This window comes from Stegodyphus dumicola, chromosome 2 (genome assembly GCF_044657685.1).
Source record: "Stegodyphus dumicola isolate Sdum_Otavi_A_Nest chromosome 2, ASM4465768v1".
In the NCBI taxonomy this organism is placed as follows: domain Eukaryota; kingdom Metazoa; phylum Arthropoda; class Arachnida; order Araneae; family Eresidae; genus Stegodyphus; species Stegodyphus dumicola.
This window is the reverse complement of record NC_140769.1, coordinates 64,204,447-64,221,116: the sequence shown is the minus strand read 5'-3', so window position 1 is coordinate 64,221,116 and position 16,670 is coordinate 64,204,447. Positions and strand designations below refer to the sequence as shown.

Sequence of the window (16,670 nt, the reverse complement as noted above, 5' to 3'; positions counted from 1 at the left end):
AATCGGCATTATGAAAGCCAAAATAATAAGTAAAAGAATTGAACAAACTCGGTATCCATGTGCCACCAAAAATCAATAAGTTTCGCCTATTCTAAAATATACTTTTACCCTCACTTGAAATATCAGTTGAAGTTTATGCTGTTGACTTCAAAAATTGTTTGTTTGGTGCAAGATGGTGATTAGTTTTCTCCAAGCAGAATGAAATTTTATGATGAGCATTACTTCTTCAAAATGCAATCTTAAGGAAAAGTTGACAACATTTTCCCAAATGTTCATGAACCTAACAAGACAATGATTTTCTGCTTGATAGACAGTATTCACAAGCTGATTTCAAGAAAGCGAAATTAAATGAAGTGGTCATCCCTCTCTTGCAAGTTTGGACAAAATGGATCAAATCAGGAAAAACAAAGAGTGCGATAAAGATGGTATTAAAATGAAATTAATAGACTTCCATGTAATGCTTGATCATTCAAATTTATCTTGCTTGGAAAAAATTCATCTCCACTTTGCATTAAACAAATGGTTTCTAAAACTAATAACAAAGTGGAAAACAATTTACCATCAATAACCCATTTGGAATTTCTATAATTTTTGAAAGTTTGATAAGTGCAATTTTTGGATCACCCAGTACAATCCCCTCTTCATGGATTTCTAAGTGGTAAGTTAGTAAATGAAGAAAATACATATACCAGTATATATGGGATACACACAAGGACAAAATAATTCAAAAACATATTTTTTCATTAATGAGTTGCTTAATCGAGTTTAAAATAAAATTCAAATTTTAAAGTTCAAGCAAACTAATTTTATCACTGCTAAATTATATTTAAAGGCAAAAACATGCAATTAATTTTTTTTTAAATATTTCAAATAATTTACTCTTTTCTATTTTCATTATTAAATTAAAACTGTTCCATTTTACAAAGATGGCTAGTTTCTGGCACTTTTTTTACCAAAAATCTAATCACTTCAATATGCACAACTGATCGATATTCTAATTTTTAAGCAGACTCCTTTAAAGGAAAAAAGGATTAATTCCATGGTATAATTATGCAACTTTATTACCTTATAACTAAGTTGGTAGGAATTCCTAAAACTGTGAATGATAAAAGGTAAATTTTAATTTTTACTAGCTTTAATTCATTGATTAATGTTACATAATAATGCAAATGAAAGTATCATCAAAGTGTGTTTTGAAGAACTATCACAAATTTTGGTACCTGCTAATTATCCACACTCAGGTATCAGCACTCCAGGAGTACTGCAATTATCTTTTCTTTGGCATACTTTTGAACATAAACAAAACATTACCCAATAAATATCATACACATGTTTGAGTATACTTAGAATTATGTGTTAGCATTTAACAATCATTTCACTAAATAGCATTCACCAGCTGTAAACATGTAAATATTGTCTGTCATACATACACTTTTGTTTTTTCTCATAAAATCTGTCTTATATAAAAATTTTATTACTTTTGAATAAAAATAGCCAGGATTTCACTGATGCACAAAATTGATGGGGATACAAATACAATATTCAGATTTCACTAAAAACAAATTACATGATATATAGTTGGTCACATATATGGCATTTACTAAATTTGTTTTATAAATACATCTGCTACTTTTTCTACATAAAAGACATCTGGATCTCAGATTCAAAATTCTGCAGTGTTATGTCATCATGCTTCATATAATACAAAAAAAAAAGGCAATAACATACATTCATAAATAAAATCTACAAATATCTGTTCTGCATCAAAATTTATTTTTGTATGTGCCTAAGAAATTTATGCATGCACAGTAACAGCTTATTAATTCGTACATGTAAACAAATTGTACAGAAATGTTGCGATTATCAAACTGTACACATTTAAATAAAATGTATGTAAAAAAAAAAAAAAAAAAATTGTATATAAAATCTAGTTTTTGGTAAAGTTATTAATATAAAGGCAAAAATCGAATGTTTTCATACACTTCCTTTCAGAACATACAGCCTCTTTTATACATTTTTTTACAACTCAAAATAGTAAAAGCAAATAATGTAAGACCTCTAGCAACAATAAAAACAGAAAAAAAAAAAAAAAAAAAAAAAAAATCCCATGAGTAATATAAATGCTCACAGCTATCAAACTGTAATTGCATTAAAATGAAAAACTTTGAAACTGATAAACTATTTACATCAATATAAAAACTTTCAGACTTTACAGGCAATATACATTTAAATAATGCCTTAGAACTTTTCATGTTACATTCAAAAAACCTAACGAAATGATGCATAAAACATAGCATATAGGCTATTATCTTTATTTTACCTCGTTCAATTGATTTTTTTTTTTTACTGTGTTAAAAATTCCCTAATTTGTTTAGCATATAGCTTTTTTATTAATTTAACTTGTAAATATTCAAATATTTTTCTCCTCTTTCACACATTTCATAGCAACTAAATATGCTTATGTTGGAGTTTTCACGGAGCCCCAGTTTTTTGTAACTTTTTGGCGTACGTACTAAAATTGATCTTCTAATTTCCTTAATTTTGCAGCACAATGCACAAAATTTTGACCAAAATTGGTCTTTTTTCGTTTGTTCTTACAACTTTACTTAACATATACAGCTTTCTCTGAAGAAAGCATAATTTTCCATAAGCAATATCTAACTATATTTCAAAATTCATTTTAATTTTGCTTTGAAATGGATAAAAATTTTCAAATGAAACAAAATTAAGTGATAAAGAATTCACATTTCATCCGGTGAGACTTGAGATAGTGCAGCACATTTAAAATTTTAACACAGGTAAATAAGGTACAGAATTATGATACATATAATTTCTCTCATAACAGCAGTTTCAAGCAACACCGAACAAGCAATTCTGTAATCAGCTAACACATTAAAAATTTGAAGTCTGTTAATTTAGAAACTTTCTAATTATCCTAAAACAAGAGACAGACAGACAATGAAGACAGACGTCTTGTCTTGCAGCCCCTAAGTCTTTTCGCCCGTAGGCCGAAAAATCAGCTTACATGCAAAAAAAAAAGACACATTGAAAAAGGGTAATTTTTATTTAAAAGAAAACATTTTAGTAGCATTTGACTCGAATTTTTTAAAAAAGGATAAAAAATTTGGTTGGTTGCAAAAAAAATATATGGATGTTACCTACTTATTTTTTTTCTTTTGGTTACAAAAAGAGAAAAATAAGGCTCAGGCAATTGAGCCTTAATATTAATCTGGATAAGAAAGAGAAACTTGAAGAAACGTAACCATGCGCTTTCTTACAGTTTATTCAACAGGCAAAAAGACTAAATTCAGTAATTTTCATGTTTTTCGAAGATTTGGTAATATGTTATTATGGGACATTTTTTAACATCACATTAAGTAAATATTATATAATGAGTTGTCAGAAAGGAAATGCGCAGCGTTCTCGACCTCAAAAATATAAAAATGAAACTAAATTTAAAAATGATAAGTATGATTCTAGCAAAAAAACCCAGTTCTTGAACAGCATGGAAATAACTTCTCTGTGTCCAAGGTGTGAATCCATAATTGTTTGGAAAATACGATACAAAAAGTATAAATCGTTAACAGTTCCTTCAAAGTGGTGAGATAACTCAATTATATATCCCTTAAAACTGTACTTTTCTGCTGTGCACTTTAAGTTATTAAACTTAACTCTTTAAAAAAAGTATTTGTTTTCGCATAATTAAGCATTGTAATTTGATTGCGTATTAAGAAACACAGGTAAAATCCTAGTATACGGTGCAGCCTTGGCGTGATTTTGAAAATGATCGCCAACACCAAAAATGATCCAAAGAACGTCGCGATTTTGAAAATTATCGCCAACACAAAAAAATGATCCAAAGAACGTCTATATACTATATACTATGTGTGTACATACATAATATAAACTATATATAACTATATATATTTGAATGACCTGTTTACTACTCATCGTACATGTCCCGTTTTTACTGCTCATCATAAAGTCGCCAAAATTAGCCAAATCTCGTGTGCACCGGATACTAGGATTAAATCGAAACATATTCTTTAAACGTCTTTGCTTATCTGGAATGTGCGATGAGAAAAATAAACGATGGAAGCACTTCCGCAGAGAACCTGGTAAATGTAAATATCGCCAACTTTGGCGATAATAGTTCAAACCTGGTAACCTATCGTATTCGCTTGTTTGAAGGTTGCAACCATTCCTCTTGCGTTCATTTTGTTGAATTATCACTGTTGTTGTTCGCATTTTGAGATTTATATACTTATTTATTATTATTTTTTCTGATTTTCCACCTTATTTTTCTGAATTTTTTAACAACGAATGGATAGAAATATTTTCTTTATAATTAAAGAAGTTTCATCCATAGATGCCGGTTCACGGCTCCAATTTTTATGGCGTAAAATTTTAACAAGATACTATATTGTTAATGTTTGGTTGATCTTTAGATTATGGTAACTTGGCGAAAATTTGGCGACCAACTCTCCTACAGCAACCCTCTATTTTTTTTTTTTCCCCGCCGCCATTTTGTCTTCACGAAGTAAAGACATGTTTCTTTTCTTTTTATCTACTGTACACTTCTTCCAACAATCTACTAGCCGAATTACACTTATGCTAGAAATTTTATCTAACAAAACTGCTTAATCATGACAAATATTCACTGCAAAATTGGGAAAAAGTGCACAATAGCAAACTCCTTGCGCATTTTTCAAAATAACACATACAGGTAAACCATGTACATGTCGACTTATTTTTACTTAAAAAAACATCCCAGAATTGCACAAAAATGGCATTGCGCACACTCTTCACTATATCCATGTACACTGCTTTTTTCTCATAAATTAGAAAAATTTCACGAAAATACATGACAATTTTTCGAATCTTTAAACCTGGTAAAAAGAACATACCGTATTTATGCAAATCTAATGCGCATCCCCATTTTAAAACTTTAAATAATAAAAAAAATTGTTTGTCAGCAAATGTAATGCACATCAATGGTATGAGGAATTTATTGAATCTTATTTTATACAACAATGGATTTGTATATAAACTATCAGTCAATGGTATGTTAATTTTATTAAAATTTAGATACCATATTTTATACAACAATGGATTTATACATAAAGTAGCAGAACATAGAATTAACCTATTAGTGGGCTATTGTTATGTGAAACAATCATTGTTAATTACCACTACCGTATATACGATACATATCGTAAAGTATGAACATGAAATAAATCGTAACATTTCTATCTAGCTAACAGTTTCTACAATCTGTGATTAATAGTAAAAGTCTTTATTCACTATTTTGATGATAACTTCCTTAGTCCCCTTCTCTGTAATGGTGTAGTTACGAGGCATATCAAACCAAATTGGCGTCTCGTCAGCGTTGCCAATTTGCCCCATTGAAAAATTCTTTTCCTTCCGAAGTGTGGTGACATACCGCTAAAATGTTAGTAGTTTTCCCTCAAAATCTGCAGGAAGCTTTTGGCATATTGTTGTACAGTGTCTTAGAGATAAGCCCATCTGCTTCATAAACCAATCCACCCATCCACGGCTAGCTTTAAACTCTGGTTTTGGTATTCCAAGAACTTCAGCCTCCTCTTTTGCTTTATTTCTTATAGTGTCACTAGTCACAGGTTGTCCTTTCACGTACAGATTCCAAAACTTTTTCTTCAATTTTAAGGTGTCTTCCTTTGTGAGGGCCAGTGAATTTCTTTCTACTAATTTTAGTTGCAAACAGTGCCAATTTCTGTTGCCACCACAAGCGAACATTGCTCTCAGCTACATTTAACCCTCTCCCAGCCTTACTATTGCCATTTCTTTCAGGATAAAGAATTACTTTACGTTTGAAAGTAGCGTCATATGACATTCTTCTCTGCTTGCCCTCCATTTCGTGACTACGTACTCTGCAGTTTGTATCCTCTGTGCAATAATGTGTCAATGATAATGTAACGGTAAATGTAGTTGAGAAATACAGTAATCCATTGTTACGATTTAAATTTGGTTGACGTCATCGGTGAACTGCTGACATCAACGGCGAACTTTGCACTCGAATCTAATGCGCACCCCAATTTTTTAGTACTACATTTGGCCAAAAACGATGCGCATTAGATTCGCGTAAATACGGTATATGAAATTACCTTATCGCGAAAAAGTATATACCCTATTCGAATATGAACATTTCTACGTATAAAATAAATAAAATATCCAAAAACTTTTACCTCTAAATTACCTATTATATTATAAACGTCACCAACGAATTCATACCGCAAACATTACAAATACTTAGTGTCAAATATTTAAATTATTTCCATGCACGTTTACTTCAACTAAAACGTATACCAAATTCCTACAAACATAAAATTCACAAAATTACTATCATTTAATTAAAATATCACTAAACCATGTACACATCGACTTATTTTTACTTAAAAAAACATCCCAGAATTGCACAAAAATGGCATTGCGCACACTCCTCACTATATCCATGTACACTGCTTTTTTTCTCATAAATTAGAAAAATTTCACGAAAATGCATGACAATTTTCTAAATCTTTAACCTCGGTAAAAAGAACATCTATGAAATTACCTGATCGCGAAAAAGTATATACCCTTTCCAAATATGAACATTTCCCCGTATAAAATAAATAAAATATCCAAAAACTTTTACCTCTACATTATCTATTATATTACAAACGTCACCAACTAATTCATACCGCAAACATTACAAATGGTTACAAATACTTAGTGTCAAATATTTAAATTATTTCCATGCACGTTTACTTCCACTCTAACGTATACCAAATTCCTACAAACATATAATTCACAAAATAACTATCATTTAATTAAAATATAATTAAATTCAAAAACACTACTTAAAATATAAAAATCATTGCTAATAACAATTTTCCAATAATACCATATTATTTTATTTACTCCTTACATTTAGAACAATGCACAAAAATAATATCCTGAAATAATTAAAAATACTAACTTACCTAATCTTCAGAATCTTGATTACGTGTCCGATAAACTTTTCTTATTTCCTCTGCTAAATAAAAAGCAAGCGTATGTGCGCCTGTTTCAGGATCTTTAAAATCATACTTATAGTTCACAGCAAGGTACCAGGTAAAATAAATAACTTAATAAAACATCTTTACTTCTATCTCGCACAACATGAAAGAAACACTTATTACTACCCCTTTCAATCCCACTAAATACCCATTTCGAATTCACGTTAGTTAGGGCCATGGGATCCAAAAATTAACGAACACTGTTTCACACAACACAGAATAAAGCTAAATACAAAATTTCCAGATTTTTTCCCGATTTCCCCCCTTTTCCGATTAAAGAACTGTAATTCGTCCATTAATATCACATGACATATCCCATGATCTCTCATTTCCCTCACACAAAATAATATGTAATCGGAACTGAGTACTGCTCACATTATTACCAAAGTCCCAGGTAGTAACCTTTATCATCTCCAAAATGTCGCCAAACTACCAGTTACCATATTCTAAAGATGAGCCTAATGTTTTTCTAACAATAACCTTTCCGAGGATGGCAGGTATGACATAAATAGCTGATTAAATTGAAATAAAAAATATTATTGATTATCTAAGATGACAGAGTAGTTTGATGTATCCCCATGGTCATCAAACTTAGCAAACCACTGCTGGTGTAAGGAATACAGTTCAAATTAGTCTTGAAAAATAATAAAATGTATAAAGTTCTAGTTTTGTTAACAATGCTACTGAAGAAAATTTGATTACTGTTGAAGGTTATTTGTATTGTGAAATATATTATGAAAAATACAGCTTTATTTTCGTATATCACGTTTAACCGGTTAGTTTTACATCTACATGCTTATTATCTGTGAATTTTTGCTACCATATGCTTAATATTTTGTTTTGTCTGTTAATTTGAATTTACATGCACTAAAAATCATGTTTACGGCTCGGCTCATCCCTTGGCGAGTAAAAACTGCAACGGCGCCAACGGGTTCTCTGCGAATGAAAACCCTAAACGATTGTGCTACCATATGCTTAATATTTTGTTTTGTCTGTTAATTTGAATTTACATGCACTAAAAATCATGTTTACGGCTCGGCTCATCCCATGGCGAGTAAAAACTGCAACGGCGCCAACGGGTTCTCTGCGAATGAAAACCCTAAACGATTGTGTGAATGAAAAGTGGGGATGTTTCCGTAACCGGCACTTGGCGAAATTTCGGATTTGTTTACATCGGAAGAGACTTGCGCCAGAATATGGCAACTCTGATAATTGTTGCAACCCACCCAGGGAATTTTCCTGAAGGTGGAAAAGGGAAGTTTTCTGTTTACTTTTCGAACATTACGGTAAGAGAAAATAAAGTTTGAAAATCGCAAATCATTATTAGTTCTGAAATTTTAATGTAAGCAATGTGTTCATAAAACTGTAATTAGTTTACGAACGAGAGAAATAAGTGATTGTGTTAAGTGAAAAGTTAACCCTTGTGAATCCAGTCAAGCAGTACATTTGCAGAGCTACAGTTTATTATGACTATCGAAAGGAGTTTACAGTGATTTTGAATGTAAATTAATTTATTATACGTGCATGTAGATGTTTTGCTTTTGATTTTTGCAGGAATTTCAGTGCGACAGTGGGATTATTTGAAAGTAGTGCAAATACATATTTCTAAGACTGAAAACAGATATCGCTAAACTCGGTGTATATTATAATAAATGTACATATGTATATATTAATTATTAGAAAATGTTTTTCGTATATCATCTGCAAGGCACAGAAATTTAATTAAACGATGAATTATCAGATTAAATTTTAGTCACTATTTTAAAGAGAGAATTTATTAGAATAAATTTTAGTCAGTAATTTAAGCAGTATTTTAAATCAGTATTAAAAGTGATTTAGATTTCTATTGCAGTAAAAAAAGCTATATAGAAATACTATTTTGAACCATAAAAATTTTAATAGTAAATATAAAAAGTAAACTTTCAAAGTCGCTATAGACATCGCTAAAGAAAAAGTCGCTATAGACATTGATGGTAGATTGATTGACTTGTCAAGGGGAACAAACCAATCCACCATCAAATAACAATAACCAAATTGAATGAGTGTTTCATCTTTTTTCCAAGTAAGGATGAAATTAATTACTTTGCGAGAGTTAGTACTATAAGTTATGAAAAAAACTCTATTATTAGAAAGAAATTAGTCTACTTAAGCCATAACATTTTTCATAAACAAAATCTAAAATAAAAATGAGAAACATATTCTTAATTTAAGGTACTCGTTTAAATGACATCCTCACTTTAGAAAAAACATTCCGCTATATTCTCATAATTAAAAACAATAAAAGAACAGTAGAGTAGACTTTCAGGTACCCCTTGTATTATGGCAGAATTGTTCTTTGATCTATCGCCAAGTTGTCGTTTCATTTATGGTAGCCTGAGTAGCTGAATGTTATGGAAACCCTATTGTGACGTAATCGGGTGCATGATTCTGGGAAATTTTGAATCATGGGATGTTTTGTAAGCGTTTTTGTGGTGTGTGTTGGTTTGATTCTTTAGACTGTAGAATGGCCGAATATAGTAAGATTAATTTGAAATTTCTGTACGATTTGGAGCGAAAGGGGAAAAGAGCATTAATTGACTGGTGTGTAAATGAAGGTTTACTTAGCAGCCGTTATAAGTGTCCTGTAGGTAGGAAGGATATGCGTTTAGTCAAACGTAAAAACCGTTTAGATGGATTTGAATGGGTTTGTAGGAAGAAAGGTTTAGATGGTCACTATGTGAAGCGTTCGATCAGAAAAAGTACCTGGTTTGAAAAAACGTCATTTGAGTATGATTGATATTTTGATTTTTACGTGGCTCTGGGTGTATGAAGCAAACTCGAAAATCATAGTAAATGAATATTTGCTTTTGGTAGTGCTTAAATGTATAACATGTTTTTCCTTTTTTATGTTATTTTATTGTTTGGTTTAAAATTTATTTTATTGAGATTATGTATTTTGTGTTTGCCTATATTTTAGAATTTGGTGCACCTTTCACTTTTTAAGTGAAAATATATCGATGTGTACATAGGCAAAGTAAAGGGAGTGCGCAATTAAGTGAAAATAGGTCGATGTGTACACGTATAAAGTTAAAAGAGGGCGCAGTGCCGTTTTTGTGCAATTCGGGGATTTTTTTTTTTAAGTGAAACTAGGTCGACATGTACATGGATAAAGTCAAAGGAGTGCGCAATGCCACTTTTGTGCAATTCGGGGATTTTTTTTTTTAAGTGAAAATAAGTCGATGTGTACATGGGTACCGAGTTTGTGCAATTTGTTTGTCTTGTTATTTTAGCTTTGTGTAGCGGCAATATTTGGCTGAAAAATCGCCGCTTCGCAAGCCAAAATAACGAGTCAAAGAATTGCACAAAATCGGTATCCATGTTACCGCCAAGGGGTACCCTAAACTATACTTTTACCGAACATTGAAATCCATACAAATTAATATATATGGGAAGATATTAATAGAAATATGTACAACTTTATACATTATGTTAGATTCAAACACTAAATTAAAAGGGAAATAAAAAAATAATGTATTCTTTTAAATTAAAAGTAGGGACTCAATATAAATTAAGGTACGATGCCAGAAAGGAAATTAAAATAAACTTACAAAATTTAAAACGAAATGGCTGAACTGTAAATGTACTCAGTAATGGAATGTAATAGGGTTGTCTTATTAAGTGTGAGAAAAGTAGCTATTGGTGATACTGTTAATTAAAATTGTCATCAATGACTATATTCTTAGTAAAAAAGTTTTTTAATGAAACAGAAAAAATAAATTAATGTATTTCTGGTTAATGGTCTAACAAGCACAAAGAAGAAGGAGGTATCTTTACTAGTAAAGGACTGTTTATCAGACCGAGAAAATTTAAAGAGGCCCATTAATTAGTAACAGAATGGAATGCCCCCCCCAAAAGTTGTAATTTACATTATATACAAAAATTAATTACACAATTTACAAATCTTTAACTAACAGACATCCAACTTATTCTGCCTTTTGAAGATTTAGGAATAAATTATCATAACACTATTAGTTAAATTCAAATTGAGTATTTAATGCCTGCTTTTTTAAGACAGTAATTGATAAATTTATCTGGTATGATATTATTTTTAAGAACTTGAATAATATTAATATCTCACTTTTGAATATTTAGTATACCGTGACAAATATTTTTGATTCTATGTATTTGACTAATGACTGTGTTACTAATTGCTTTTCTGGAAATGTTTGATGCCCAATCAATATATTAGTGGCATATATAAAGTTTCTGGTTTTGTCATAGAGTTTCACCTGTGTTTAGTTAACTATTTGAAGGTGCAGAATCACCCACTGCTCGGTGCATTTTTATGAATTGCACAACTCGGTATCCATGTACACATCGACCTATTTTCACTTGAAAAAAACATCAGAGAATTGCACAAACTTAGCATTGTGCATGTCCTTGACTGTGCCCGTGTACATATCGATCTGTTTTCACTTAAAATGTCAAAGGAAATTGGCAAAAATTCAATTCTTCTTACTCTTGTAAAAAGCGACAAATAAGCGGGCGATTCTGCACTTCACCCGAAATTTTAATAAACACACATATGAATTGTCTACTGAATTTAAAGCCATTAAAACAAATGCATGATATTAAAGCATTAAATAACTCTTACGTTAGTTTAGAATCGGGATTTCTTTAATGTTATGGTAATGAATGTAGTTGAAAATATTTTACATGCACAGGGTTTTGAAACTAGCACAGCTCTTAAAAAGGTTATGGGATTTAAATTCAATTGGAATAGTTAACTCTGCAGTAAATGGAAATGATAGTGAAGTCATGCACGGATTCGAAGAAATGATTGAATATGAAAACAATCATTTTGAAGTGTTGGAAGGATATCATCATCAAAATGAGTAGTACAGTACAAAGTCTGTAATCCAAATGGCCATTATCCGGACCTCAAAGCCATAAACTCTTTTTTTGTATGCTTTACGCATGCGCATAATACGTTTACGCATGCACGCTTCCGATAGTGAAGAAAGTGACAGAGAGGTTATTGAAAACGAAAAAATTTCTATGGACAAGTTAGTCGGTATTCTTGACACAGCAACAGGACTTGAACAGTAGAACTTTGTAACTGAACAAGAAATTATGTCTGTTTATAGAATTAAAGAGAAAGTATTAGCACAAAAAATGAAGCAACTTACATTGAAAGAAATGTTTAATAAAGTAAACAAATAAATATTAAGCTCTTTTTTTTTTTTTTTTTTTTTTTTTTTTGTTTGTTTGTTTGTTTTGTAAATTTTAATACCCATTAGATCATAATTGCTCTTTATTTCATAAATTATGGTTTCATGTTTTTAATTGTATAATTTCTGCATGCCATCTTCCCAGATTTAAATTGATGATCTATAATCTGGAATTGCCGAAGTCCCAACGAGTCCGGATTACGGACTTTGTACTGTAATTATAACATCATCTTAAACAGACTGAACAGGATTTTGAAACTAGTGCTGCTCTTAAAAAGGTTATGGAAATTCATTCACTTGGAATAGTTGACTCTGCCATAAATGAAAATATCAGTGAAGTTATCCAGAGATTTGAAGAAATGACTGAATATAAGAACAATCACTGTGAAGTTTCATTCCCTTGGAAGGATAATGTCATTAAAATGAGTTGCCTTAAACAGACTGAACAGATTTAAGAAACATTCGAAACTTATGACAGGTATTCAAAGGCAATTAAAGATTTTCTGAAGCCTTGGAAGAATTCTATATGAAATATCAGTCTTTTCTACAGCATTTATGTAATCAGAGAAAATCATGATTTAACGGAATTTAGGGTTGTATTCGATACCTTTTCACCTACTCAAGATGGTCTATCTTTAAGACGTTGATTGCCACAGCATTTTTCGGATTCCGGTCCGAGAAGCCAAATCGATTTAATCATATTTTATTATTAAAAATACTAATTATGATTTGCAACAATCATAGGAAAGTTTAAAGTTTTTTTTTTTTTTTTTTTTTTTTTTAAGATAAAAAGGGTCCTCCGAATTATATTGTAGTAGGCTTTTGTTGGACAAAGCTCTTCGCAGAAGCCCACTACGAGTTGATTCATACAGACATGCTTCGACTTGTCACCTCGGTGCAGCTAAAACAAGCGCTAAGCGAGTAAGTAACTCGTAGCGGCACAAAAGGGGCAAGTCAAGAAACTACGAGATAACTTGTATTGGGCGTCTTGAAGAAGAGTGGTAATACGAGTTATCTCGTGATGAGCAGTGAACGTGTTAAATGATTGCTTACATTCAGAATGAAATTTAAATCCTGAATTATTAGATTTACTAATTAATTTTCATCAACACAGAATAGGATTTGGTGCAGATATCTAAGCTTCTTTTTTTACAAATTCTGTTGAAGCCTGAGGACAGAAAAACATTGTGATTTCTTTGGGTTGCAAAGGGATAGGAACAGCCAATGATTTTAAGAATAGCACGTGTAATATTCAGAGCAACCTGCAATCCCTGTTTGCTAGCAGCAACCATAAAGCACCACACAAGAAAATTGAAATGACAATACTTGAGCTAGAAATTAAACATTAAAATTAAATTTACATCATTACTCAAAAATAATAGAATGAAATAAAACTAATGAAAATTTCAAGCCAAAAAAAAAAGTTCTAAAATTGAGTTGTCCCTGAGATATCATGTTGTGAAAAGTGTTCATACAGTTCATCAGCTGGATTACTGGTTCATCGTTCTTAGATATCTCCAAATGGCAAAGTTTACGAATCCGTCGTACAAAAGTTCCTGAAGAGGTTTTTACCTCTGCCACACGTGTGCAACCATCTCTACTTGGAAACAATTTTGTGACTTTGCCTATCGGCCAGTTAAGTCTCTTTTGGTTGTCTAGTTCAGAAGATCTGTCAGCTTCTTGAAGAAAGAATTTATGTAGATGTATTGATTCATGGTGCAGATGATAAAGAAGCTGCAGAAATTGAGAAAGATGTGAAAAAGATTGATGCTCGCTAGTTTCAATATGACAAAGTAGAAAAGCATTAAATCCTGATTGCTCACAATTTGGAATGCAACTGAAAATATAAAGCTTAATGAAGATGGAATGAATAGTACTGTATTAGGATATATCTGGAATTATGAAGCAGATAGACTGAAATTTTGAAGCCAAGATGAATTGAACAAAGATCTGACTGAGAAAGTAACAAAGTGGAAAATTCTTGAAGTTGCTGGCAAAGTATATGATTCTGCTGTTTTTATATATCCCTTTGTTGTAGCAAGAACAGTGATACAAGAATGTTGGCAAAGCGGATACCCATGGGGGGCACCACCTGACCAAGAACTGCAAAAACAATTTAAAGTCTGGTAAAATGAGATTGCCAACTTAAAAAATGTTGAAATTCCAAGACATTATATTAACAATCTATCAAAAAAAATTCTGTCGAATATTGAATTGCAGTGTTTTATAGATATATAGATAGTGACAAAGGAGATGTGGCACAGTTGACTATTTAAGATGCAATGAAAATGAGCTACTAAAAATATCATTTGTCGTATCCAAACCAACAGTAGCCCCCCCCCCTCCTCCAATAAAAAACCTTACCTCATTTTGCAATTGTGTTACCTCGATCACTTGATTGGAGCTTTTGGGAGCATTCATAGGAGCTCGGCTCATCACATTTATTTGTTGGAGAGCTTAGAAATGAAGATATATCTGCAGACAGACTCAGAGATAGTACAGTCAAAAGTCGTTAATTCGGACACCCATAATCCGGACCTCAAAGCTACAAACTTTCTGCGCGTGCGTAATGATGCTAAAGCAAAGTTTAAAGTTTAAAGAAATTAAACATTTAGCAGTAGTAGCAATAAAAGCTCCCTGAGATATCATGTTGTGCAGACATTGAAGACAATAAAAGATTTTGAACTTAACCAATTTATTAACAATATAATAAAGAATAAAAACACAGAAAATAAATTTCAACAATATCAGAGTCTTAGGAAAAATATAATATAACCATCATTCATCAAATAATATTTTTACCTGGTCTCCAAAACACTGGCATTCAATACAAACAAAAATATCCTAAACATTAATTATGCGGCCTAAAAATGAAGTTGGCTACACATTCAAAACGTCCATGATCAATGGTTGAGAAAACACCTGAAATTTAAATCAAGTTCTTGAAAGCACTTAAAATCGGCCTAACTCCGTTTGCACGAGGAATCGCCGCTCACGTGTTTTAATTGCCGCCTTCATTGAAGAACATGGATGCCGCCCTCAGCAGTCACTCATATGAAGTATGAGTCGCATCTACAAAGCGAAAGTATGTTTCGAAGTCCATTAAACAAAAAGTGACTTTAACATTTGTTTATCTTTAACGCCGTGGCGCGCAATTAATTGGAAGTTGATCTGTCAGCACTATCCTTATCTTCAGGGCAGATGTTTTTATTTTATTTGGCTTATAATTCCTTACTAAATGTAGTATTTCATCTCGATTTACTCCATCTTTTATATGAATTAAATCAAATTCCTCGTCATTATAATTCGCTTCCGATAGCGAAGAAAGTGACAGAGGTTATTGAACACGAAAAAATTTCGATTGACAAATTAGTCGGTATTCTCGACACAGCAATTATAGGACTTGCACAGCAGAATTTGTAACTGAACAAGAAATTATGTCTGTTTATAGAATTAAAGAGAATGTATTATCACATAAAAAACGAAGCAACTTAAACAACTTACATTGAAAGAAATGTTTAATAAAGTAAACAGATAAATATTAAGCTTTTTTTTTTTTTTTTTCTTTTGTAAATTTTGATACCCTTTAGATCATAATTCTTCTTTATTTCATAAATTACGGTTTCATATTTTTAATTTTATAATTTCTGCATGCCATCTTATCAGATTTAAACTGATGATCTATAATCCGGAAAAATCGATAATCCGGAATCGCCGAAGTCCCAACGAGTACGAATTAACGACTTTTGACTGTACTACATTGGGTCAAGAGTGATCCAATGAAATGGAAACAATTTGTACAAAATAAATGTCTAGAAATCCAAGAGAAAACTGATTTGTGAAATTATTTTACGAGCTGTGAGAATCCTTTGGATTTATTGAGAAGATGAAAAGTAGAAGCACTCTCGAAAAACAAACTGGTTGTATGGCTCACCTTCGTTTGTTAAAGATTGCATCTTTTGACCCAGATCTCCAATTATTCTTAATGAAGATGATAAAATAACAAATTCTGAGTAAGGAAAAAAAGAAACACGAAATGTTAGTAGAAGACTTGGCTATTGTTGAGAAGAGTGTCTTATCAAGAACTTCAGTGAGAAAAAGAAAGTATATAGAATAATGTCTTATGTTTTCAGATTTATCAATAATAGAAAAAAAACCCAAACTAAAAAGAACTGGATCTGTACCCCCATAGCACAAAACATCCTCAGGATGTCCTATTTAAGTCGTAATATCCCGGGACATACTTAGGATGTCCTAAGGATGTTGATTCTCAGATGTCCTGAGGAGATCGTAATTTAACATCCTGAGGATGTCTTATTTAAGTCGCTATGTCCCGGGATATGACAGGATGTCCTGAAGATGTTGATTCTCAGATGTCCTGAGG

At 31.5% G+C, this 16,670-nt stretch overlaps 1 protein-coding gene and 1 long non-coding RNA gene across 3 annotated transcripts in view; one reads left to right on the top strand and one right to left on the bottom strand.

Annotated features, from left to right (window-relative positions):
- Positions 1 to 2,964, bottom strand: part of LOC118194624 (uncharacterized) — a 31,228-nt gene extending 28,264 nt beyond the window's left edge. For both annotated transcript variants that reach the window (XR_015039441.1, XR_015039442.1), the window contains exon 1: positions 2,321 to 2,964. This is a non-coding gene — a long non-coding RNA (uncharacterized LOC118194624). The remainder of the gene's footprint in view (positions 1 to 2,320) is intronic.
- Positions 2,965 to 3,297: 333 nt separating this feature from the next.
- Positions 3,298 to 16,670, top strand: part of LOC118194625 (uncharacterized protein C9orf85 homolog) — a 38,794-nt gene continuing 25,421 nt past the window's right edge. Inside the window, exon 1 of the mRNA XM_035365804.2 lies at positions 3,298 to 3,600. Within this exon, the coding sequence (XP_035221695.1) occupies positions 3,320 to 3,600 (281 nt within the window). The 5' untranslated portion in view covers positions 3,298 to 3,319. The remainder of the gene's footprint in view (positions 3,601 to 16,670) is intronic.